Source organism: Bufo bufo, chromosome 9, assembly GCF_905171765.1.
Source record: "Bufo bufo chromosome 9, aBufBuf1.1, whole genome shotgun sequence".
Lineage (NCBI taxonomy): Eukaryota > Metazoa > Chordata > Amphibia > Anura > Bufonidae > Bufo > Bufo bufo.
The window spans coordinates 9580629-9607228 of NC_053397.1; the positions used below are offsets into that span (position 1 = coordinate 9580629).

Consider the following 26600-nt stretch of genomic DNA (forward strand, 5'->3'; position numbering starts at 1 on the left):
ATTCCGGTCGGACCCTGCTACATGCTGCGGTCCTTGTCATTTTTGCCGGATCAGACGGTCAGATCTCCATGCCTTAGTTATGATGCTGTTAGAGGATTTTCCGTTTGTGTTTACTTTTTAGTTATGATTGTCTTTTTGAAAATTCATAAATTATATGGAACAAAAAAAAAAGTGGACCCTGCAGCACCCCCTATAGATCCCGGCGTGCCCTCGCCTTTTGTTACCTGCCCGGTGTAAGCAGGAGACATCTGCTGAACGTGGGATGAGATTATTACACCTGATCTAATTTAAACCTCCTTAGCTGGAATAAAAGCCAAAATGAAATTTGTCTCCCCTCCCCCCCTAGAGATGCGAAGGTGGGGAATCACGCCAGCCTATTTTTACCTGCTCCTGATCTGTCACCGCTCATACAACTGCGCAGACACAGCTCCTCGCCGCTCTTCACACCGAGCAGCTGCGCTTTCTTCATCAGATCTTCCCACATTGCCGCCCACGAGACCCCAATCTCTTCACAGGGTCAGGGGCTTCTTCTCGCTGTTCCTGGAAATCTGGATGGGGAGGGGGCCGCACGATGGCTGTTACAGTGGCCATATGCAAATCTCCGGGATCCAGAATAGTAAATGGGTAGCATTTTACATTGATAGTTTCTTACCATTCTAGCTGATTTAAAGGGGTTGTCTTCTGATCACAGTGGCTGCGGACCCCCTGGCGATCTGCAAAGATTACTAGGGGAAGGTTCATCTGGTTATATTGGGAAGGCTGTTTACTATGTCATGCCTGTGCCTGGCTCTGGGGAAGCTAAGAAACAACCCCTGTGTGAATTGTATTGGAACCATGTAGGTTGTCCCCAGTTATTGCAGACCTATTCGGGCATATGGACGCCATATAGGGGGTCCTCCACTTTCTATCCCCATGTGTAAGCCACTGAGCTGGACATCCACGTATTGTGTTCTATCATTTGAATGGCTGCCATGTAATACCACCGTCTTCCTCTAGTGGTCACTGCAGTGACACCTACACATGTGGCCAAAACTCTTGGTACCTTCCATTTAGAAAACAAAAACCCACAAAGGTCCCTGAAATAACCTGAAACTGACAGGAGTAATAATAACTAAAAATGTAGTAAAAATCAACTAATAAAAATCAGACATTGCTTTTGAATTGTGGTCCAACAGAATCATTTATAAAACCGACCTGGACACAAGTGATGGTTTCCTGATCTTGATATTTTGTTGCACAACCTTTTGAGGCAATCTCTGCAATCAAACGACTCCTGTGACTCTCAGTGAGACGTCTGCTCCTGTCCAGAGGTATTCTGGCCGCTCCTCGTGAGATAACTGCTCCAGATGTCTCAGGTGTGAAGATACCTTCTCCAGATATTCAATAGGATTTAGATCAGGGCTCATAGAACAGTCCAATGCTTTGCTCTTCACCATTCTTGGATGTTTTTATCTGTGCTTTGGGTCATTATCCAGTTGGAGGACCCATGACCTGGGACTGAGACCAAGCCTTCTGACACTGGGCAGCACATTTTTGCTCCAGAATCCCTTGATAGTCTTGAGATTTCATTGTACCCTGCTGCACAGATTCAAGACACCCTGTGCCAGATGCAGCAAAGCAGCCCCCAAACATACCCGGGCCTCCTCCATGTTTCACAGGAGATACAATATTCTTTTCTATGCTTCCTTTTTTGCGACGGTAAACATAGAGCTGATGTGACTTGTCAAAAAGCTGCACTTATGTCTCATCTGTCCAAAGGACATTCTCCCAGAAGCTTTGTGGCTTGTCAATGTGCATTTTGGCAAATTCCGGACTCGTTTTTTGCTTTCAGCAAGTGGTTTCCTCCTCAGTCATCTTCCATTAAGTCCACTTTGGCTAAGACAGTGACAGATTGTGCGATCTGTCACTGATGTACCTTGACCTTGGAGTTCACCTCTAATCTCTTTGGAAGTTGTTTTGGGCTCTTTGTCTTTTCCATCTCTTCAATTTGTTATCAATTTTCCTCTTGCGGCCACGTCCAGGGAGGTTGGCTACAGTCCCCTAGACCTTAAACTTCTGAATAATAATATGTGCAACTGTAGTAACAGGAACATCAACCTTTTTGGAGATGGTCTTATAGACTTTACCTTTAACATGTTTGTCTATACACTACAGACCAAAAGTTTGGACACACCTTCTCATTCAAAGAGTTTTCTTTATTTTCATGACTAGGAAGGCATCAAAACTATGAATTAACACATGTGGAATTATATACATAACAAACAAGTGTGAAACAACTGAAAATATATCATATTCTAGGTTCTTCAAAGTAGCCACCTTTTGCTTTGATTACTGCTTTGCACACTCTTGGCATTCTCTTGATGAGCTTCAAGAGGTAGTCCCCTGAAATGGTCTTCCAACAGTCTTGAAGGAGTTCCCAGAGATGCTTAGCACTTGTTGGCCCTTTTGCCTTCACTCTGCGGTCCAGCTCACCCCAAACCATCTCGATTGGGTTCAGGTCCGGTGACTGTGGAGGCCAGGTCATCTGGCGCAGCACCCCATCACTCTCCTTCATGGTCAAATAGCCCTTACTTTCAAAGTTTTCCCAATTTTTTGGCTGACTGACTGACCTTCATTTTCTAAAGTAATGATGGCCACTCGTTTTTCTTTACTTAGCTGCTTTTTTCTTGCCATAATACAAATTCTAACAGTCTATTCAGTAGGACTATCAGCTGTGTATCCACCTGACTTCTCCTCAACGCCACTGATGGTCCCAACCCCATTTATAAGGCAAGAAATCCCACTTATTAAACCTGACAGGGCACACCTGTGAAGTGAAAACCATTTCAGGGGACTACCTCTTGAAGCTCATCAAGAGAATGCCAAGAGTGTGCAAAGCAGTAATCAAAGCAAAAGGTGGCTACTTTGAAGAACCTAGAATATGACATATTTTCAGTTGTTTCACACTTGTTTGTTATGCATATAATTCCACATGTGTTAATTCATAGTTTTGAATGAGAAGGTGTGTCCAAACTTTTGGTCTGTACTGTACATTACTTTTTTAATCTCCAAAGACAATTCTCTCCTTAGCTTTCTTTGGTCCATGTTCAGTGCAGTACCCACCATGATACCAAACAGCACAGGGACTACTTTTCACCCAATAAATAGGCAGGACTGGCTGAATACAAGTTTGAAGACACCTGTGATGCTAATTACAGGACACTTTTGTCCCTATGGTCAAGTTATTTATTAATCTTTTCTAGGGGAACCATCATTTGTGTCCAGGACCAGAGTTCATTAGTTTTTTTTTTTATTATTATTCTGTTGATTCCCAAATTAAATGCAATGTCTGATTATCATTCGCTGATTTTCAGTAAATTTTTATTAATTATTACTTTTGTCAGTTTCAAGTTATTTCAGTGACTGTTTTATTTCATTACCCACACTTTTGTCCACGTGTGTACATATGTCCTATATGGCCACACGTGGCTTTCCCTGGAAATAACACCCAATCACTGGCGGGTAAAGGCACCAGACCTAATAACTGGCCCGATTCTATGTAATAAGGGGTCGGCTTTAAGAGCCCTTCAAGCTTTATATACCTGAGACTGGATAAACCCTTTAAGATAAAGAGATAATTCGTTTTTAGGACTTTGTGTTTTGAGGAGTAGAGAAGAAGAGAGGAACTGAAGAGAGGAACTGAAATGTTTGGGAGTGGAGCGCGGGGACCCTGGTCGGTAACTCAGCAAGAAGTTTGATCAAAGCTTTACCCAGATCAAAAGATGAGGAGACTGAGCTGAGCAATGGCGGTCTCCGCTGCCGTCATATGTATCCCCAATAGCAATGTATAGAAGTATAGAGATATATAGAGAAGATGTACTGAAAAGACATATGGAGATATATAGAGAACAATATAGAGAAGATGTATAGAAAAAATGTATGAGAAGATATATGGAGAAGACATATAGAAGAGAAGATGTATAGAGAAGACATACAGAGAAGATGTATAGAGAAGACATACAGAGAAGATGTATAGAGAAAACATAGAAAAGACATACAGAGAAGATGTACAGTATGGAGCTGTATAGAGAAGACGTATGGAGAAAATGTATGGAGATTTACAGTGAAGACTCATAGAACATATGTACTGTATAGGGAAGATTTATAGAGAAGACATATAGAGATGTTTCAAGAATATGTATGGAGCGCATGTATATAGAAGACATATACAGATCTATAGTCCAAACATCTAGAGAAGACATTGAGAGCCGACAAGTATAGAAATGAACAGAGCAGACAATTTACAGACATCTAGAGGAGATACATAGAACAGACGTGTAGAGAAGACGTGTTGGGCACAGATGTAGAGCTGACACCTATGGAGATGATGTATAGAGCAGACATATAGAAAAGATTTAGGGTACGGATCTGCAGCTCCATTTTCTGTAACTAAAAATGTAACTGTATCCCTGCAATGTATCTTCTCTTCCATATGTGCCGTCTGTTCATGCGGTTTTATTGATTTTTAATTATGTCTAGAAATAAAAAATTGTATTATGAGGAGGAATCAGTGATGCGGTGTGGCTATAGGGCGTAGACAGAAAAGATTATAGAGCAGATATATAACACAGACGTATAGAGCAGCAAAATATATAGAGAAGACGTATGGAATATATCTACAGACAAGACATAGAGCAGACATATAGCGCAGCTACGAAGAGCAGACATAGAGCAGACATAGAGCAGACATATAGCGCAGCTACGAAGAGCAGACATAGAGCAGACATAGAGCAGACATAGAGCAGACATAGAGCAGACATATAGCGCAGCTACGAAGAGCAGACATAGAGCAGACATATAGCGCAGCTACGAAGAGCAGACATAGAGCAGACATAGAGCAGACATAGAGCAGACATAGAGCAGACATAGAGCAGACATATAGAGCAGACATAGAGCAGACATATAGCGCAGCTACGAAGAGCAGACATAGAGCAGACATATAGCGCAGCTACGAAGAGCAGACATAGAGCAGACATAGAGCAGACATAGAGCAGACATAGCGCAGCTACGAAGAGCAGACATAGAGCAGACATAGAGCAGACATATAGAGCAGACATAGAGCAGACATAGAGCAGACATATAGCGCAGCTACGAAGAGCAGACATAGAGCAGACATATAGCGCAGCTACGAAGAGCAGACATAGAGCAGACATAGAGCAGACATAGTGCAGACATATATAATGTATCTTCTCTTCCATATGTGCCGTCTGTTCATGCGGTTTTATTGATTTTTAATTATGTCTAGAAATAAAAAATTGTATTATGAGGAGGAATCAGTGATGCGGTGTGGCTATAGGGCGTAGACAGAAAAGATTATAGAGCAGATATATAACACAGACGTATAGAGCAGCAAAATATATAGAGAAGACGTATGGAATATATCTACAGACAAGACATAGAGCAGACATATAGCGCAGCTACGAAGAGCAGACATAGAGCAGACATAGAGCAGACATATAGCGCAGCTACGAAGAGCAGACATAGAGCAGACATAGAGCAGACATAGAGCAGACATAGAGCAGACATATAGCGCAGCTACGAAGAGCAGACATAGAGCAGACATATAGCGCAGCTACGAAGAGCAGACATAGAGCAGACATAGAGCAGACATAGAGCAGACATAGAGCAGACATATAGAGCAGACATAGAGCAGACATATAGCGCAGCTACGAAGAGCAGACATAGAGCAGACATATAGCGCAGCTACGAAGAGCAGACATAGAGCAGACATAGAGCAGACATAGAGCAGACATAGCGCAGCTACGAAGAGCAGACATAGAGCAGACATAGAGCAGACATAGAGCAGACATATAGAGCAGACATAGAGCAGACATAGAGCAGACATATAGCGCAGCTACGAAGAGCAGACATAGAGCAGACATATAGCGCAGCTACGAAGAGCAGACATAGAGCAGACATAGAGCAGACATAGTGCAGACATATAGCGCAGCTACGAAGAGCAGACATAGTGCAGACATAGAGCAGACATAGAGCAGACATATAGCGCAGCTACGAAGAGCAGACATAGAGCAGACATAGAGCAGACATAGTGCAGACATATAGCACAGCTACGAAGAGAAGACATAGAGCAGACATAGAGCAGACATATAGCACAGCTACGAAGAGCAGACATAGAGCAGACATAGTGCAGACATATAGCACAGCTACGAAGAGCAGACATAGAGCAGACATAGTGCAGACATATAGCGCAGCTACGAAGAGCAGACATAGTGCAGACATAGAGCAGACATAGAGCAGACATATAGCACAGCTACGAAGAGCAGACATAGAGCAGACATAGAGCAGACATATAGCGCAGCTACGAAGAGCAGACATAGAGCAGACATATAGCGCAGCTACAAAGAGCAGACATAGAGCAGACATAGAGCAGACATATAGCGCAACTACAAAGAGCAGACATAGAGCAGATATAGAGCAGACATATAGCGCAGCTACGAAGAGCAGACATAGAGCAGACATAGAGAAGACATAGAACAGACATATATCGCAGCTACGAAGAGCAGACATAGAGCAGACATAGAGCAGACATATAGAGCAGACATATAGCGCAGCTACGAAGAGCAGACATAGAGCAGACATAGAGCAGACATAGAGCAGACATATAGCGCAGCTACGAAGAGCAGACATAGAGCAGACATAGAGCAGACATATAGCGCAGCTACGAAGAGCAGACATAGAGCAGACATAGAGCAGACATAGAGCAGACATATAGAGCAGACATAGAGAAGACATAAAGCAGACATATAGCGCAGCTACGAAGAGCAGACATAGAGCAGACATATAGCGCAGACATAGAGCAGACATAGAGAAGACATAGAACAGACATATAGCGCAGATACGAAGAGTAGACATAGAGCAGACATAGAGCAGACATAGAGCAGACATATAGAGCAGACATATAGAGCAGACATATAGAGCGAACGCACAATACACTGAAGACAGACATTTAAGGTTTTTCTTTACTCACTTTTTAGATTCAGTTCAATATAATGTTTACTAAAAGAGAGAGAGACAGAGAGAGGGTCAGCGAGAGAGAGAGAGAGAGGGTCAGAGAGAGAGACAGAGAGAGAGGGTCAGAGAGTGAGGGTCAGAGAGAGACAGAGAGAGGGTCAGAGAGAGAGAGAGAGAGAGAGAGGGTCAGAGAGAGAGAGAGGGTCAGAGAGAGAGAGACAGAGAGAGAGGGTCAGAGAGAGAGAGGGTCAGAGAGAGAGAGACAGAGAGAGAGGGTCAGAGAGAGAGGGTCAGAGAGAGAGAGAGAGAGGGTCAGAGAGAGGGTCAGAGAGTGAGGGTCAGAGAGAGACAGAGAGAGAGGGTCAGAGAGAGAGGGTCAGAGAGAGAGAGAGGGTCAGAGAGAGAGGGTCAGAGAGAGAGACAGAGAGAGAGGGTCAGAGAGAGAGGGTCAGAGAGAGAGGGTCAGAGAGAGAGGGTCAGAGAGAGAGACAGAGAGACGGTCAGAGAGAGAGGGTCAGAGAGAGAGGGTCAGAGAGAGAGGGTCAGAGAGAGAGAGACAGAGAGAGAGAGACAGAGAGAGAAAGAGAGAGAGGGTCAGAGAGAGAGGGTCAGAGAAAGACAGAGAGAGACAGAGAGAGAGGGTCAGAGAGAGACAGAGAGAGACAGAGAGAGAGGGGGTCAGAGAGAGAGAGACAGGGAGAGACAGAGAGAGAGGGGGTCAGAGAGAGAGAGACAGGGAGAGACAGAGAGAGAGGGTCAGAGAGAGAGACAGAGAGAGGGTCAGAGAGAGAGGGTCAGAGAGAGAGAGACAGAGACAAAGAGAGCAATAGAGAGAAAGGGTCAGAGAGAGACAGAGAGAGAGGGTCAGAGAGAGAAACATATAGAGAGACAGAGTGAGCCAGAGCGAGTGACAGAGGGAGATAGACAGAGAGTGACAGACAGAGAGAGAGGGTTAGAGAGAGAGAGAGAGCGACAGAGAGGGTCAGAGAGAGAGAGCAATCAATAGAGACTGAGAGAGAGATATAGTGAGACAGAGAGAGTGACAGAGAGAGAGGGTCAGACAGAGTGAGCGACAGAGAGAGACAGAGTGAGCGACAGAGAGCTGCCCCTATAGATATATATAAAGCCTTTTATGCATCATTAGGGCAGTGGCCCCGGGGCCTGCAGTGTAATGTTCTGCCATTCCTGACCATTATAAAGACCTCTGCTTGCTGTCTGTAAAAGGGAACATTTTGTGCCCATATATGACACAAGTGCAGAGAGAAGAGCTGCTGTGGGGGGCAGGGGGAGCCGCTCGGAGACCGCTCAGATGTTTCTGTGACACCTCCGGGTGCAGTTTTGCTGCAGGAAAACTTAGGCTCTTGTAATAAAAATTATAATGAATCTAAGGCATTCATTATTCAATTCACTGCAACAAGCTGAGATATTGAAAATGAAATCCATCACTAATTGTGTTTTTCTAAAAGAAAAATGTAATTCTTTTAATGGGAACTAGTCTGAGAGCTGCACCAGGAGGCTCTGTCTGGCCCAGGGGGCGGATGCTTCGCGTTGCTGCCTTCAGCCGTCAAGCAAAATTGGTTTGGCTTAAAAATAGAATAAAATAAGGTGATGCGAGCGCGGCGCGTTCTCCTAATCAATTCAATAGACACAAGCTCTTCTAATTAAACGCAGATAGGCTTTCATAACTTCCTCTCGATGCAATCCAAATCCACTAAAAAAAAGCTTCGTCAAGAGGATCTTTTCAGCCAAATAAGTGGAAAAAAATAATTTGTCTCTATTTCACTTAATTAATAATCCAATTAGATCGGACGAGAGACGCAACTAAGCAAATCCAGCCGGTGAATTAATGTGGCTGGGAATTATTAGATTGGGAATGTAATGAGCGACGTCAAGGCTGACAATGGGATGGTATTGCGAGTATCCAGGCTCAACTTAAAGGGGATGTCCACTTTAAGAACTGCAGTTAATCCTCCAGACCATCAGGGGGCGCACTGCTGTGGGTTGTAGTGATCAGTCCCTACTTTTTATTGATTGCCCCTAAAGCATTGTACAGCACCCACTAAAACGAATGCGTGCACACCGACTTAAAGGGATTGTCCAATCTTACAAAAACACGCCCGCTTTCTTCTAGTTACAGCGCCACCCACATCCACAGGTTCTGTCTGGTACTGCAGCATAGCTGGGGAAGACAAAAGTCACATCCAAAATGGATCTAGGCTATAATGAACGATAGGTATCTAGGAAAAGCACCATTTTCAGTAGTAGCAGGACCCCAGAATCTGTAGTCTAGGGGTGACCCAATGCACAATTTATGCTTGGGCCCCCACTTACCATGTATGTAACCATGGGCCCCCTACACCGAAGCCCCTGTGATCAGCCCCAGGGCGAGAATGTTTTGGATTAACCCTTAAGGCCTCATTCACACGGGCGTCGCGTGTGAGGGCCGGATAGGATGCGGGTGCGTCGCGGGAAAAATGCGCGATTTTTCCGTGCGAGGGCAAAGAGTTTTAATGCGTTTTGCACGCGCGTGAGTAAAATCGGCATGTTTGTTACCCAGACACAAACCCGGACTTCTTCACAGAAGACGGTGATGGACCATGTGATGAGCGCAGTGACGTCACCAAAGGTCCTTTTCCTCCCAGGTCATCAAAGAAGAAGAAAGAAGAAGAGCCGGGCTGCGCGAACAAGAGGATGAGGTGAGTTTTATTTTTTTTATTTTTTTTAACCCCTCCATCCCTATTGTACTATGCATGCTGTATTCAGAATGCTATTATTTTCCCTTATAACCATGTTATAAGGGAAAATAATAATGATCGGGTCTCCATCCCGATCATCTCCTAGCAACCGTGCGTGAAAATCGCACCGCATCCGCACTTGCTTGCGGATGCTTGCGATTTTCACGCAGCGCCATTCACTTCTATGGGGCTTGTGTTGCGTGAAAAACGCACAGTATAGAGCATGCTGTGATTTTCACGCAACGCACAAGTGATGCGTGATCATCAACGCTCATGTGCACAGCCCCATAGAAATGAATGGGTCCGGATTCAGTGCGTGTGCAATGCGTTCACCTTACGCATTGCACCCGCGCGGAAAACTCGCCCGTGTGAAAGAGGCCTATGTCTTCCTGTATGGGGCAGATCACACACATCTGTTTGTCAGATTTTTTATTAAATTTTTTTATAAGCCCGAGGAGCGTGCTTTCTACACCCGTGCAACAAAATCGTGCAGCGTGCCACATAAAAAACGTGCACTAGGTACGGTCCATCGCAGGCCCTCTTCCAAAGAAGAAGGGCCCCCCATAAACTTTTCCCAGTCCCTCTGGGCCAGAAGGCTCCTGCAAGGGACCGAGACAAAACAGGTAACCCTCAGCCGAAGCCGGGAGTACACCCAGCCAACCCTCAGCTGTAGCCGGGGGTACACCGAGCCAACCCCCAGCCGAAGCTGGGAGTACACCCAGCCAACCCTCAGCCGAAGCTGGGAGTACACCCAGCCAACCCTCAGCCGAAGCCGGGAGTACACCCAGCCAACCCTCAGCCGAAGCCGGGGGTACACCCAGCCAACCCTCAGCCGAAGCCGGGTGTACACCCAGCCAACCCTCAGCCGAAGCCGGGAGTACACCCAGCCAACCCTCAGCCGAAGCCGGGAGTACACCCAGCCAACCCTCAGCCGAAGCCGGGGGTGCACCACGTCTGTGGCTCCGGTCTTCAACCTAGGCGCCACCCCAGGTGTAGCACGGAGCCTCAACAACTAGGCTGGTCTCTCCCCGAAGAGAGAGACCAAGGGGTTTGGCAAGGGGGTGCGGAACCGGGATGGCCACACACACACCCCCTTAGACCTCTAGGGGGCTAACCATAAGGGCGCCGAACCCAAGAAATCCTAGTGACACACAACGTGAAATGTGAACACACAGTGAACATAAAAAATAAATAAGTGAATGTGCGCCATTACGGCCCAAACATTCGACCAGAATTATAAAAATTCCTTATCTTTTCCGGGCCAAAGCCGAGCAAAGAGAGGTGTGTGCGCTCAAAATGTGTGAAAGTAAAGTGCGTGCAAATGTGCAGTCACTCAGTGGGCTCCCACCCCCAGTGAGTTCCGGCACCTCAGGGTCACCACTCCTGGGGCACTTCTGCACCTCGGGCTTTCAAACATCTCAGCCCCTGGCTTAGATCCAGCAGAGGCCTTCGTCACCTAGCGAGGGTACCTTTAAACCCAAGCCGTACACCCTAGGCTTGCCGTGCGGTCCTCTGCTCTACCTCCCGGCAGGGCTCTGTCCACCAGGAATCTAAGGACAGATACTAATACTACACTTGATCTTAGCCAAAAGGCCGAGAAGCCCGTTTGTCGGATGCTTCTATTTTGCCCATCACGCCGTTCTGGAGGAAGCTGGAAGACAGCAGTAAGCAGGTCTTTAAGGGTGAGGGCTGCTAAAACAATCAGGACGGTAAACTGCGCATCAAAGGTGAGAACATAAACTTTAATTAAATTGCATTAACTTTTCCATCAGCCCCTCAGGGATTTTAAAGGGAGTTAATAAAATTTTATATTTGAAGTAAATAGCGAGGTATTTTACCTCCTCTATGGACGTGCGGTAATATATCTGTGCATTAGAAGAGCGGCAGCAAAGAGAATGAAGAAAATAAAGTTTTAAGGAAAAATCTTCACCAATAGTGTTCAATGTCTTCATCTGCATCATTAATGTGTCCAATGCATCTCCCAACCCTGAGGTCATTTATAAGTCAAATATAGACAAATACCTTTCATTTACTCTTTCTAACCTTCTCATAATGTCACAGGAAGGGGAGAAGATTTCATAATTTAATCATAACAGGAGATTTATTACTGTTATCACCATGCTGAATTGTTGTGTGACCAGCGACGAAGAGGGAAATGACATTTTATCAGAAACCCTATCTTACTGGGTCAAAAGTAATAAATGTTGGGCAATCCTCTCAACAGAATATATAATAATAAGAATCGGTGACCTTGGTAAAGCTTAACATTTAATCAACACTAGATATAAAATAATAGCCCATAAGTACAATAATAGACAAGAACATGTGCTGCACGGATTGTGCCTAAATTACCAGCGCTCAGTAAAAGAGGAGCAGTCTTACCACAGTCTCTCAAAGTGGTGCCACCACTGGGGTCTCCATGATTCCAGTGCTGGGTCTCTGACCCTTATCTTACCCTACTTGACCTGGGCTTGCACCTGTCAGAGGAGCACCACCATCTCCCTATTGAGGGTGACCCCAGTGGATAAATAAAGCTCACCTATCTGGGTATCCCTACCAATTCCCCTATGCAGCCTAGTGACTGCCCAGCTTGGTCAATAGAGGTGGGGGGAGACCCCAGTGTCGGACCTGTACGCGTTTCACTGGCCGTCGCCAGATCATCAGAGGACCATCAATCCAGGCTGAGTCTAAGTAGTAAGAGCATCAGACGTACAGTGCAGGATTTGGAAGCCGGCACCAGACATAGGTTCACCTGGTGACATAGCAGAAGTTAAAGGTGCGTATGGCATCCGCTGATGATCTGGTGATGGCAAGTGAAACGCGTAAGGACGAACAGGTCTGACACTGGGGTCTCCCCCCACCTCTGTTGCCGAAGCTGGACAGTCGCTAGGCTGCATAGGGGAATTGGTAGGGATACCCAGATAGGTGAGCTTTATTTATCCACTGGGGTCACCCTCAATAGGGAGATGGTGGTGCTCCTCTGACAGGTACAAGCCCAGGTCAAGTAGGGTAAGATAAGGGTCAGAGACCCAGCACTGGAATCATGGAGACCCCAGTGGTGGCACCACTTTGAGAGACTGTGGTAAGACTGCTCCTCTTTTACTGAGCGCTGGTAATTTAGGCACAATCCGTGCAGCACATGTTCTTGTCTATTATTGTACTTATGGGCTATTATTTTATATCTAGTGTTGATGAAAAGTTAAGCTTTAATAAGGTCACCCATCTTGTTGTTATATATTCAGAGCAGATTTCAAAAACAAACAAATGGAAATCACTATTGAAGTCTACAAATCTCATCTGAATAACTAACATAACACTGCTCTTAGATACAAAGTGTAACTACTATAATACTACCTCCTATGTGTAAGAATATAACTACTATAATACTTCTATGTACAAGAATATAACTACTATAATACTTCTTCTATGTACAAGAATATAACTACTATAATACTGCTCCTATGTACAAGAATATAACTACTATAATACTTCTTCTATGTACAAGAATATAACTACTATAATACTGCTCCTATGTACAAGAATATAACTACTATAATACTGCTCCTATGTACAAGAATATAACTACTATAATACTGCTCCTATGTACAAGAATATAACTACTATAATACTGCTCCTATGTACAAGAATATAACTACTATAATACTGCTCCTATGTACAAGAATATAACTACTATAATACTGCCTCCTATGTACAAGAATATAACTACTATAATACTGCTCCTATGTACAAGAATATAACTACTATAATACTGCCTCCTATAAACAAGAATATAACTACTATAATACTGCCTCCTATGTACAAGAATATAACTACTATAATACTGCTCCTTGGTACAACAATATAACTACTATAATACTGCTCCTATGTACAAGAATATAACTACTATAATACTGCCTCCTATGTACAAGAATATAACTACTATAATACTGCCTCCTATGTACAAGAATATAACTACTATAATACTGCTCCTATGTACAAGAATATAACTACTATAATACTGCTCCTATGTACAAGAATATAACTACTATAATACTGCTCCTATGTACAAGAATATAACTACTATAATACTGCTCCTATGTACAAGAATATAACTACTATAATACTGCTCCTATGTACAAGAATATAACTACTATAATACTGCTCCTATGTACAAGAATATAACTACTATAATACTGCTCCTATGTACAAGAATATAACTACTATAATACTGCTCCTATGTACAAGAATATAACTACTATAATACTGCTCCTATGTACAAGAATATAACTACTATAATACTGCTCCTATGTACAAGAATATAACTACTATAATACTTCCTCCTATGCATAGGAATATAACTACTATAATACTGCTCATATGTACAAGAATATAACTACTATAATACTGCCTCCTATGTACAAGAATATAACTACTATAATACTGCTCCTATGTACAAGAATATAACTACTATAATACTGCTCCTATGTACAAGAATATAACTACTATAATACTGCTCCTATGTACAAGAATATAACTACTATAATACTGCTCCTATGTACAAGAATATAACTACTATAATACTGCTCCTATGTACAAGAATATAACTACTATAATACTGCTCCTATGTACAAGAATATAACTACTATAATACTGCTCCTATGTACAAGAATATAACTACTATAATACTGCTCCTATGTACAAGAATATAACTACTATAATACTTCCTCCTATGCATAGGAATATAACTACTATAATACTGCTCATATGTACAAGAATATAACTACTATAATACTGCCTCCTATGTACAAGAATATAACTACTATAATACTCCTCCTAGGTACAAGAATATAACTACTATAATACTGCCTCCTATGTACAAGAATATAACTACTATAATACTGCCCCTATGTACAAGAATATAACTACTATAATACTGCCCCTATGTACAAGAATATAACTACTATAATACTGCCTCCTATGTACAGGAATATAACTACTATAATACTCCTCCTAGGTACAAGAATATAACTACTATAATACTGCCTCCTATGTACAAGAATATAACTACTATAATACTGCTCCTATGTACAAGAATATAACTACTATAATACTGCTCCTATGTACAAGAATATAACTACTATAATACTTCTCCTATGTACAAGAATATAACTACTATAATACTGCTCCTATGTACAAGAATATAACTACTATAATACTGCTCCTATGTACAAGAATATAACTACTATAATACTGCTCCTATGTACAAGAATATAACTACTATAATACTGCCTCCTATGTACAAGAATATAACTACTATAATACTGCTCCTATGTACAAGAATATAACTACTATAATACTGCCTCCTATGTACAAGAATATAACTGCTATAATACTGCTCCTATGTACAAGAATATAACTACTATAATACTGCTCCTATGTACAAGAATATAACTACTATAATACTTCCTCCTATGCATAGGAATATAACTACTATAATACTGCTCATATGTACAAGAATATAACTACTATAATACTGCCTCCTATGTACAAGAATATAACTACTATAATACTCCTCCTATGTACAAGAATATAACTACTATAATACTGCCTCCTATGTACAAGAATATAACTACTATAATACTGCTCCTATGTACAAGAATATAACTACTATAATACTGCCCCTATGTACAAGAATATAACTACTATAATACTGCCTCCTATGTACAGGAATATAACTACTATAATACTCCTCCTAGGTACAAGAATATAACTACTATAATACTGCCTCCTATGTACAAGAATATAACTACTATAATACTGCTCCTATATACAAGAATATAACTACTATAATACTGCTCCTATGTACAAGAATATAACTACTATAATACTGCCCCTATGTACAAGAATATAACTACTATAATACTTCTCCTATGTACAAGAATATAACTACTATTATCTAATATATAAAGCTGACTGTATGTGTGTGTGTGTACGTCCGCTAAAGGAATCCGCACCGCCGCATTTACAATCCCAAAATTTGGCACACAGGTACATCAGGTGTCAGGGAAGGTTTTAGACTGGGTCTCAGCTCTCTAGGACGTACCGTTCCTGATATATTTCCAAAAAATGCATTAGCCAATAGAAGCCTGGTCACATGACCCTTATCAGCCAATAGAAGCTCTCAGGTCCTTAGCCTCCACATACACAGTTTTACTCCAGGTTTCCATAACAACCCAGCCATTTTTCTTCACTGCTGTAGGAGAGCTTTAAAGGAAATCTGTCACCAGGATAATCGCTATTGAAGTAAAGCCGTGGCCTAATAGCACTTAGTGCCTTATTTCTAGATGTGCCTTTGTTCCAGCAATAGATGTTTTTATCCTCTGAAAATCCAGTTTATTTGGTATGCAAATGAGCCAGTAAGGTGCCTGGAGGGGCGTCACTCTTGCAGGAAGGAGCCCAGACACGCCCCCTGCCACAATGTGTCCACCCTCAAAAGACGAACTTAAAACCCCGCTCCCAGGTCCTGCTAAGCCAACCCCCCTGATCTGGTTAGGCCACTCCCCCTCCCATGTCGACAGGGATTGAAAAAATGAAGGTAAAAAAATCAACTTCTGTCAGCTGCAGGGGTGGGAGGGCGGGTGACTTTCTCCCTGCAGCTCACACTCAGACAGCACAGTGCTGCTGTCTTAGAGTGAGCTGTTCAAAAGGACACGCCCCCGATACAGTAAAGGCCACTGTTAAGGGGGCGGACCCCTGTGGAGGTCGCTGTCAAGGGGGTGGTGTGCTGTGAAACTCACTGTTAGGCCTCATGCACACGACCATTCCGTTTTTTGCGGTTCGCAAACCGTGGATCCGCAAAAGACGGATGGCGTCCGTGTGCGTTCCGCAATTTGCAGAACGGCACGGACAGCCTTTAATATAACTGCCTAACGTGGACAAGAATAGGACAGGTTATATTTTTTTTGCGGGGCCACGGAACGGAGCAACGGATGCGGACAGCACACAGAGTGCTGTCCGCATCTTTTGCAGCCCCATTGTAGCGAATGGGTCCGCATCCGAGCCGCCAAAACTGCGGCTCGGATGCGGACCAAAACAACGGCCGTGTGCATGAGGCCTTAAAGGGGAAGGCTGCTGTAAAGGTCAAAGTTAAGGGGGTGGGCTGCTGTGGAGGTCCAATTTAAGGGACAGGGCACTGTGGGGGGGGGGGCAGTGTTAAGGGTTGGGGGCTGTGGAGGTCACTGTTTTGGGGGTGGGGTGCTGTAGATTTCACTGTTATAGTGAATAGTGTTGATATCTTTTAGGCCGAATGCACATGGCCGTGTTCCGCGGCCGAGAGCGGTCCGTGGTATGCCGGGCTGGATTCCTGTTCAGAGCAGGAGCGCACGGCGTCATTGGTTGCTATGACACCGTGCGCTTCATGCCGCCGCTGCTGTACAGTAATACACTCGTATAGTGTATTACTGTAGTGCAGCGGCGACGTGAAGCGCACGGCGTCATAGCAACCAATGACGCCGTGCGCTCCTGCTCTGAACAGGAATCCAGCCCGGCATACCACGGACCGCTCTCGGCCGCGGAACATGGCCGTGTGCATTCGGCCTTAACGAGACAAGCCGAGCGAAGCCGCGTCCTTCAGCTAGTATGATAACTGACTCTGGATTGGATTGCTGTATATTTTTATTATTATTACTATTGATCTGAAAACGCCATTAATTCCGTGGTTCTGTACATGACGAGGGGGTGACACATATATAATATAAAAGTACAAATACTATAAACAGACTAGTACAGAGGCGGGGATGACCCTGTCTACAAGAGCTGACAATCTACAAGATATCACATATAATATATAGTATTTCCCCCCCCCCCATAACACGTTATAACGGTTCGTCTTCTTCCCTCTTTCTCAGGAGGTCTTTGTATCGCTCAGTCTTTGAAAATACCAAATGACCGGAAGCCCGGCGATTACGATAAGCTGGTGAGGCAGCTGCTGGAGACGCCTCAGGCGCGGGCTGTGGTCGTCTTCGCTGTGGATGACAATGATATCAGGTAATGGACAGATTGGATGGAATTGTAGTGGATACAATGTATCTTGTGCAGAATCCTGTCATGTTCTAAGGAATATTAATATCTGACATTTCAGACACTCGTGAAACCTTCTGAATCATTAAATCAATTGCATCTGCTGAAAACAGGAGGATCATTAGTAATCTGCAGACAGGTGCAATTAGCAGCTATTTGGTTTTGCTGTCTCTTTGGCGCGCTGTAGCTTTCATCTTCGGCGCTGACATTGAGCATTCGCTTTGTATCTTCTCAGTGTCACAATCAGCTTGTAAAATGGCTGAAAAGCAACAAATGTGCAGGTCTTGGAGAAGGCAGCAGCACTTGTTGAGGGCCTCCCTCCCATCAGCTATGATAAGAGACAGTCAGTGGGGTTAATCCGCTCGTCTTCCCTGACATTTGGCAGCTGGACGATCGCCCCACACACGACCAAACAGATTCTACACAACATGAGCGTCCATTAATAATAAAATACATGCCATGAAATGACAGATGATGAGACTTCTGCATGGAGACAAAGTTCTTCTATATCCATGACTGGTGGAGACATGAGGGTAACTACTGGGGTGAGGGGCTTAGCCGCTATTATGGGGTCCAGGCATCCATTGCTCCTCATAGGTGAATTCCAATTAATAGGACAACTGGATGCAGGTCACTGAGAGACAAAGGGCAGGACAAGACACAGGAGAGACTAAACTTCATTGAAGATGGTCCTGGTGGGGCGATGCTCCAGTCCAAGTTTTGCTGTAGGATTACCTCTCATGTCCCTGGTTTGGGGTTTAAACAACTTGGACAAGTGATGTCATCAGTGCAGAAATGTTCTCATCAGTGGGGGTCCGGATGCTATGGCCAGCACCAATCTCTACCATGTCACCCACGGGCTCCAGTTGACTTTTTATAATTTATACCTTCCAGATGCCAACTAGACCAACAGGTAGTGGTCATTTCTGGTCCATGTGGATCCCAATGCAAACTTCGGACTGAGGCTCCCCATGCGTGTTATACCCCAAAACATTACGGCCCCATTTGTAGTTTCCCTATAAGCCTCTTTAACATGCACAAGCTAGATCAGCTACTCCCTCACAGCATGCCAGGTGCCTCCAGGTGCAGCATAGTGTCATCCAGCTGGTCCAGGCAGACCAAAGGGGCTGCAGGACTCTCCCTAGGGCAGAGTGCTCCATTGACTGCCATCAGTTTTGACCTCACTTGTGAGAGACCAGGTTAGTTTTTAGGCCTTATTCACACACCATATGATCACATGTAGCATTATGGTCAAGGAGCCAACCCAAAAAGTGAAGCCAAATGTGTCTGACAGGAGCTGATAACTCGTTGAGGTAGTCGGACCTCCGTGGCATAACCTATTGATGCATGTCTCTGGAATGATTACGGCTGTTACATGGCTTGTTCATCTCCCCCAGACAGGTCTTGGCGGCAGTAAAGAGAGCTGATAAAGTGGGGCACTTCATCTGGGTCGGGTCGGACAGCTGGGGCTCCAAGCTTGTCCCAATAAGTCACCTTGAAGATGTTGCAGAAGGTGCTATTACTATCCTGCCCAAGAGAGCTACCATTGAAGGTAAGGACTCAGACTGGTCTTCGCCTTTGCTGGCGGTTATCACATAATAAGGGCGCGCTGAGCTACGGCAAAAGGCGACCACATCTAAGGGAACTACAATGAGCTTCAGCACGTTGGTTTCTATGGAGACTTGTTCTACTTCGGAGCAGAATTCAAAGTTCATTTCATTAGGAGAGCAGCATAGAGAAGGCAATCTGTCTGAAAGCACGGGGCGCTGTAAAATGTGTGAGGTGACCGTGACAAACGTCCAAGAGCAATGAGGACGACGTCTGGACCGCCAGATGAAATTTCTCTTATTTCCGTTGCTCGGCTGGCGCTCGGATTAAGCGTGGGGCATGGACCTTCCGCCCCTCTTTTTCATAATTAATTCTGACTGTCTAATAGGAGGGTGTCTCTGAACGATGGAAATATCAAAAGTCAAAAGGGACGAGAGGGAGGTCACAGCAACCGCGTGTCACCGGGCGCAGGCGGCGAGCGCTTCCTCTCACCGCCCCAAGGACGTTCTGTTATATATTCTGAGAGGGAAAAAGCTTAATCAGGTTTCTTTTTTGTTCACATCTCTGAGTCTCAAATATCAGATTTCCATGAAAATCTACTGAGTGCACGGGGGTAACATGGAGGAAAATACCGCAGAGAGACGATGACCTTGACCAAAGAGAGTGAGACACTTCTAGAGGAGGCTCAGTGGTAAATGACACTTAAAGTGTACCTGTCACCATATAAATCAGGTATACTGTCTGGCAGGGTTGATCCTGCTGATTAAAAGGATATCTGTTTTGTGAAAGTCGGCTGCAGCATTCCCAAGAAAAAACGACTTTTATTCTCTGTGCAGTTGAGGGCTACAGTGCCCCAAGGGGCGGGGCCAGCACTGGAACGCTCAGGTGCCCTGACAATAGGCCCTGCCCCTTGGTGCACTGCAGCCCTCACTTGCATAAAAAAAATAAAGTATTTTTTCTCTGGAACACTGCAACCGATTTTCACAAGACATGTATCATTGTAATCAGCAGGATTCACCCTACCCTGTAATAAGTCTGTTTTAATAGGGTTGATCTTGCTCTTTAAAAGGATTCTTTAAGGCTTCGTGAACATTGGGTCCCTACTGTACCATATTATAGACCTATAGGTACTTCAGCAGACACCATATGGCACCATATTAGGAGCAATGTTACCAGGAAAGATGATTTCTAAAATACAGATTCTATAGGGGCCCATAAAGAGAAGGGGCCCAGGTCTTATGAGTCTCATTCCCTTTATGGTGAGAACCTGTGCAGGGCTCCCACCCCCAGAAGAACTGGGGTCTAAAATCAATGGAAGGGAAAATAGACCCAGAAAAACACAGCATCATAATGGGGGCCCATTCTGTAGGGGCCCCTATCTTCTGTGTATGCTGCTGATTCATCCTTCTAAGGGCTCATTCACACGACCGCGCCGCGTTTTGCAGTCCACAAATTGCACAACGGAATGGGCGACCCATTATAGAAATGCCTATTCTTGTCCGCAAAACGGCGCCATGGAACGGAGCAACGGATACGGACAGCACGCGGTGTGCTGTCGGCATCTTTTGTGGCCCCATTGAAATAAATGGGTCCTCACCTGTTCCGCAAAATTGGGCAATGGATGCGGACCCATTCATACGGTCATGTGAATGAGCCCTAAGGCTGGTTTTCCACATTGGTTTTTCTTGCGTCTTTGACATTTCTGATGTGTTTGGTTTTATTTTGGTGCAATTTTTCAAGTCGATGATGAAATTCACTGCAGGCAAAGAGTTTTTGCAGGTGTTGTTTGTGTTGCCTTTGCACGTTTTTAGCCCTTATCGAAATGCAGCATGCTCAGGAGGTGGCATTTTTTGGGCATTATTCCCACAGGAATTGTTGTGGGAGTTGAAAGACACCTGAAAAAAAACACCTGTTCTAAATAATTAGTAAAAAAGTAAACTCTAAGGCCTCTTTCACACGAGCGAGTATTCCGCGCGGGTGCAATGCGTGAGGTGAACGCATTGCACCCGCACTGAATCCAGGCCCATTCACTTATATGGGGCTGTGCAAAACGAGCGGTGATTTTCACGCATCACTTGTGCGTTGCATGAAAATCGCAACATGTTCTATATTTTTCACGCAATGCAGGTCCCATAGAAGTGAATGGGGCTGCGTGAAAATCGCAAGCATCCGCAAGCAAGTGCGGATGCAGTGCGATTTTCATGCACGGTTGCTAGGAGACGATCGGGATGGGGACCCGATCTGTATTATCTCCCCTTATAACATGGTTATAAGGGAAAATAATAGCATTCTTAATACAGAATGCTAAGTAAATTAGGGATGGAGGGGTTAAAAAAATAAAAAATAAAACTCACCTCATCAACTTGTTCGCACAGCCTGGCTCGTCTTTTTTCTTCTTCTTGGATGACCTGGGAGGAAAAGGACCTTTGGTGACGTCACTGCGCTCATCACATGGTCCATCACATGGTGACTCGTCTTCTTTCTTCTTCTTTGATGACCTGGGAGGAAAAGGACCTTTGGTGACGCCACTGCGCTCATCACATGGTCCATCACATGATGACTCGTCTTCTTTCTTTTTCTTTGATGACCTGGGAGGAAAAGGACCTTTGGTGACGTCACTGCGCTCATCACATGGTCCATCACCATGGTGATGGGCCATGTGATGGACCATGGGATGAGCGCAGTGACGTCACCAAAGTTCCTTTTCCTCCCAGGTCATCAAAGAAGAAGAAAGAAGACGAGTCAGGCAGCGTGAACAAGAGGATGAAGTGAGTTTAATTTTAATTTTTTTTTTTAACCCCTCCATCCCTAATTTACTAAGCATTCTGTATTAAGAATGCTATTATTTTCCCTTATAACCATGTTATAAGGGAAAATAATAATGATCGGGTCCCCATCCTGATCGTCACCTAGAAACCATGCGTTAAAATCGCACCGCATCCGCACTTGCTTGCGATTTTCGCGCAGCCCATTCACTTCTATGGGGCCTGCGTTGCGTGAAAAACGCACAATATAGAGCATGCTGCGATTTTCACGCAACGCACAAGTGATGCGTGAAAATCACCGGTCATGTGCACAGCCCCATAGAAATGAATGGGTCCGGATTCAGTGCGGGTGCAATGCATTCACCTCACGCTTTGCACCCGCGCAGAAAACTCGCCCGTGTGAAAGGGGCCTAAAAAAGCCACAAAAAATGATGTGAAAAAACCATAAAAACAGAAGGAGCCAGACACAAAATAAGGCTACATGCACACGGCCGTATGTGTTTTGCAGTACGCAAATTGCGCATCCGCATAAAAAAAACGGATGACATCTGTATGTCATCCAGACACGAAAACAAACAATGTTCGTGTGCATGTAGCCTAAATTAGGAAGGGAGTATATCAAAGGCCTATGCCATTTCCTCAGCTTTGAAAAGTCGCATATTTCGGGGCAAATCTAATTTTGCGCCAAACTTTGCTGCTTTTTGCCATTTTACAATGCTCTTGTACCTTAGGAAAAGTGGGAGTGGCTTGCTATGGTAATTAGCTCCACTCCAGATTTATCATTGAATTTATTTTTTTAAGTTGCAAAAAAATGTAGCTTCTGTCAGGAGAGGGAAGGTGGCGTAAAAAAAACTGCTGGACAAATGGTTTAGGTTTAAAGATGTCCACTATTTATCAAACCACTTTTTATTTATTTTACGCACCTATATATCGCTGACATATTCCGCAGCGCAGTACAGACATTAGCAGCACTCTGTCTCCCATGGGGCTCACAATCTAAGGTCCCTATCAGAATGTCTTTGGAGTGTGGGAGGAAACCGGAGAACCCGGAGGAATTCCTCACAAACACGGGGAGAACATACAAACTCCATGCAGATGTTGTCCTTGGTCGGGTTTGGACCTAGGACCCCAGTGCTGCAAGGCACCAGTGCTAACCACTGGGCCACCACGAACCACTGAGCCACCACGAACCACTGAGCCACCACTAACCACTGAGCCACCGCTAACCACTGAGCCACCGCTAACCACTGAGCCACCACTGACCACTGAGCCACCGCTAACTACTGAGCCACCACTGACCACTGAGCCACCACGAACCACTGAGCCACCACAAACCACTGAGCCACCACTGACCACTGAGCCACCGCTAACCACTGAGCCACCGCTAACTACTGAGCCACCACTGACCACTGAGCCACCACGAACCACTGAGCCACCACGAACCACTGAGCCACCATGAACCACTGAGCCACCACTAACCACTGAGCCACCATGAACCACTGAGCCACCACTAACCACTGAGCCACCACTAACCACTGAGCCACCACGAACCACTGAGCCACCGCTAACCACTGAGCCACCGCTAACCACTGAGCCACCGCTAACCACTGAGCCACCACTAACCACTGAGCCACCACTGAGCCACCACTGACCACTGAGCCACCACTAACCACTGAGCCACCACTGACCACTGAGCCACCACTAACCACTGAGCCACCACTGACCACTGAGCCACCGCTGACCACTGAGCCACCGCTAACCACTGAGCCACCACTAACCACTGAGCCACCACTAACCACTGAGCCACCACTAACCACTGAGCCACAACTAACCACTGAGCCACCACTAACCACTGAGCCACCACTGACCACTGAGCCACCATGCTAATCTTTCATAAATTTGATGCAGAGTACACCAATGGAGACTATTACTTTCCCAATAAACTCCCCCCCATGTGCGCTGGAGTGGAGATGCGCCAAATGTATTTAAAGGCGTAGGTCGCTTATTAAATTAGATTTCTCTCTTGCCAGTCTGTGTACCGGAAAATGAAATCTACGCCACTTATGAGCTGGAGTAAATTACGGAAAATTTGTGAGACCGAGGGTCCCTGCTCGCTTTTTTTAAGGCCTCATGCACACGGCCGTTGTTTTGGTCCGCAGTTTTTGCGGCTCGAATGCGGACCCGTTCACTTCAATGGGGCCGCAAAAGATGCGGACAGCACTCCATGTGTTGTCCGCATCTGTTGCTCCGTTCCGTGGTCCACAAAAAAAATATAACCCGTCCTATTCTTGTCCGTTTTGCGGACAAGAATAGGCAGTTATATTACCGGCTGTCCACGCCATTCCGCAAATTGCGGAATGCACATGGGCGCAATCCGTGTTTTGCGGATCCACAATTTGCGGACACACAACGGTCGTGTGCATGAGGCCTAACAAGTGAGGAGAGCGGTGGAATAATTTTAAAAAGTTGCACATTTTTATTTAAAAATGCAGAAGTGTCCAACGTTTGTGCACCGGAATCCCAGATTTGGTCCAAATGATAAGTTGGCGAGTCATGCTGGGATTTGTGGTTCACACCATAAGAGTCATGTCAGCTGTGTTGATTGCCGCAGGCTCCTGATTGGCTGTGTGAATGGTATCCCTGGCCAACATGCGGGTGCCCTGCGGTGATGAGGACAGGTACGGTAACAGGGAGAGCTGTTCCCCGTCTGATGGGGGGGGGGGGCGTCCCCCTCTCTCTAATTATCCGCCACTGTCATGCTAATGAATCTGAGCAGAATTAGAACAGACACATTTAATGTCAGTGTTTCATCGTCTAATATGAAGCATCTGCTTTGCCGAACGCAACAGACGATTTGTTTTAAGGGAAAAATACGCCTGTCATTTACAATGCTAAAAAGGTGACTAAATTGAGAGGCAGCCGGTTGGGGGATGGGGGGGGGGGGCGACGTTCATGGGAAAACCTTGAAGGAGGAAGCGTTGTGCGCGGTGTTGTTCTGCACGGGGCATCGGGCTAATAGGAATATTAATGAATCAAATTTATCTCCAGTGCTTGAAATGTCAGTGCAAAAACACCGGGTCACCCGTGTAATGAGAGCCGGGGAATGACAAGTGGCTTTGAAAATTAGCAGCAAAAAAATAAATAAAAAATTCACAGTTCTGATGATCAATAAGTGCAAAAAAAATATATAAAATTTAAAGGGCAATACCGATAAAAAGTGATTTCAGTTTGTCCAGATTTTTAAGATCTCTGCTTGTTGTCAGTGATGGGAAGATTGTTATTTACTTCTAGAGGCTGAAAACCTGAGAAGAACTCATAATTCTCACAGCCTGGTTGTTAAACTGATACATTATACCTGTACTGATACATCGCCCCACCACCGATACATTGTACCTGTACTGATACATTATACAGGTCCTTCTCAAAAAATTAGCATATTGTGATAAAGTTCATTATTTTCTGTAATGTACTGATAAACATTAGACTTTCATATATTTTAGATTCATTACACACAACTGAAGTAGTTCAAGCCTTTTCTTGTTTTAATATTGATGATTTTGGCATACAGCTCATGAAAACCCCAAATTCCTATCTCAAAAAATTAGCATATCATGAAAAGGTTCTCTAAACGAGCTATTAACCTAATCATCTGAATCAACTAATTAACTCTAAACACCTGCAAAAGATTCCTGAGGCTTTTAAAAACTCCCAGCCTGGTTCATTACTCAAAACCGCAATCATGGGTAAGACTGCCGACCTGACTGCTGTCCAGAAGGCCATCATTGACACCCTCAAGCAAGAGGGTAAGACACAGAAAGAAATTTCTGAACGAATAGGCTGTTCCCAGAGTGCTGTATCAAGGCACCTCAGTGGGAAGTCTGTGGGAAGGAAAAAGTGTGGCAGAAAACGCTGCACAATGAGAAGAGGTGACCGGACCCTGAGGAAGATTGTGGAGAAGGACCGATTCCAGACCTTGGGGGACCTGCGGAAGCAGTGGACTGAGTCTGGAGTAGAAACATCCAGAGCCACCGTGTACAGGCGTGTGCAGGAAATGGGCTACAGGTGCCGCATTCCCCAGGTCAAGCCACTTTTGAACCAGAAACAGCGGCAGAAGCGCCTGACCTGGGCTACAGAGAAGCAGCACTGGACTGTCGCTCAGTGGTCCAAAGTACTTTTTTCGGATGAAAGCAAATTTTGCATGTCATCCGGAAATCAAGGTGCCAGAGTCTGGAGGAAGACTGGGGAGAGGGAAATGCCAAAATGCCTGAAGTCCAGTGTCAAGTACCCACAGTCAGTGATGGTCTGGGGTGCCATGTCAGCTGCTGGTGTTGGTCCACTGTGTTTTATCAAGGGCAGGGTCAATGCAGCTAGCTATCAGGAGATTTTGGAGCACTTCATGCTTCCATCTGCTGAAAAGCTTTATGGAGATGAAGATTTCCTTTCTCAGCACGACCTGGCACCT

At 44.8% G+C, this 26600-nt stretch overlaps 1 protein-coding gene across 1 annotated transcript in view; it reads left to right on the forward strand.

The window, feature by feature from the left end:
* GRM7 (glutamate metabotropic receptor 7) overlaps nt 1–26600 on the forward strand; it is a 349469-nt gene that overhangs the window by 163386 nt on the left and 159483 nt on the right. Inside the window, exons 3-4 of the mRNA XM_040408112.1 lie at nt 17654–17792; nt 19223–19377. Of these exons, the coding sequence (XP_040264046.1) occupies nt 17654–17792; nt 19223–19377 (294 nt within the window). The remainder of the gene's footprint in view (nt 1–17653; nt 17793–19222; nt 19378–26600) is intronic.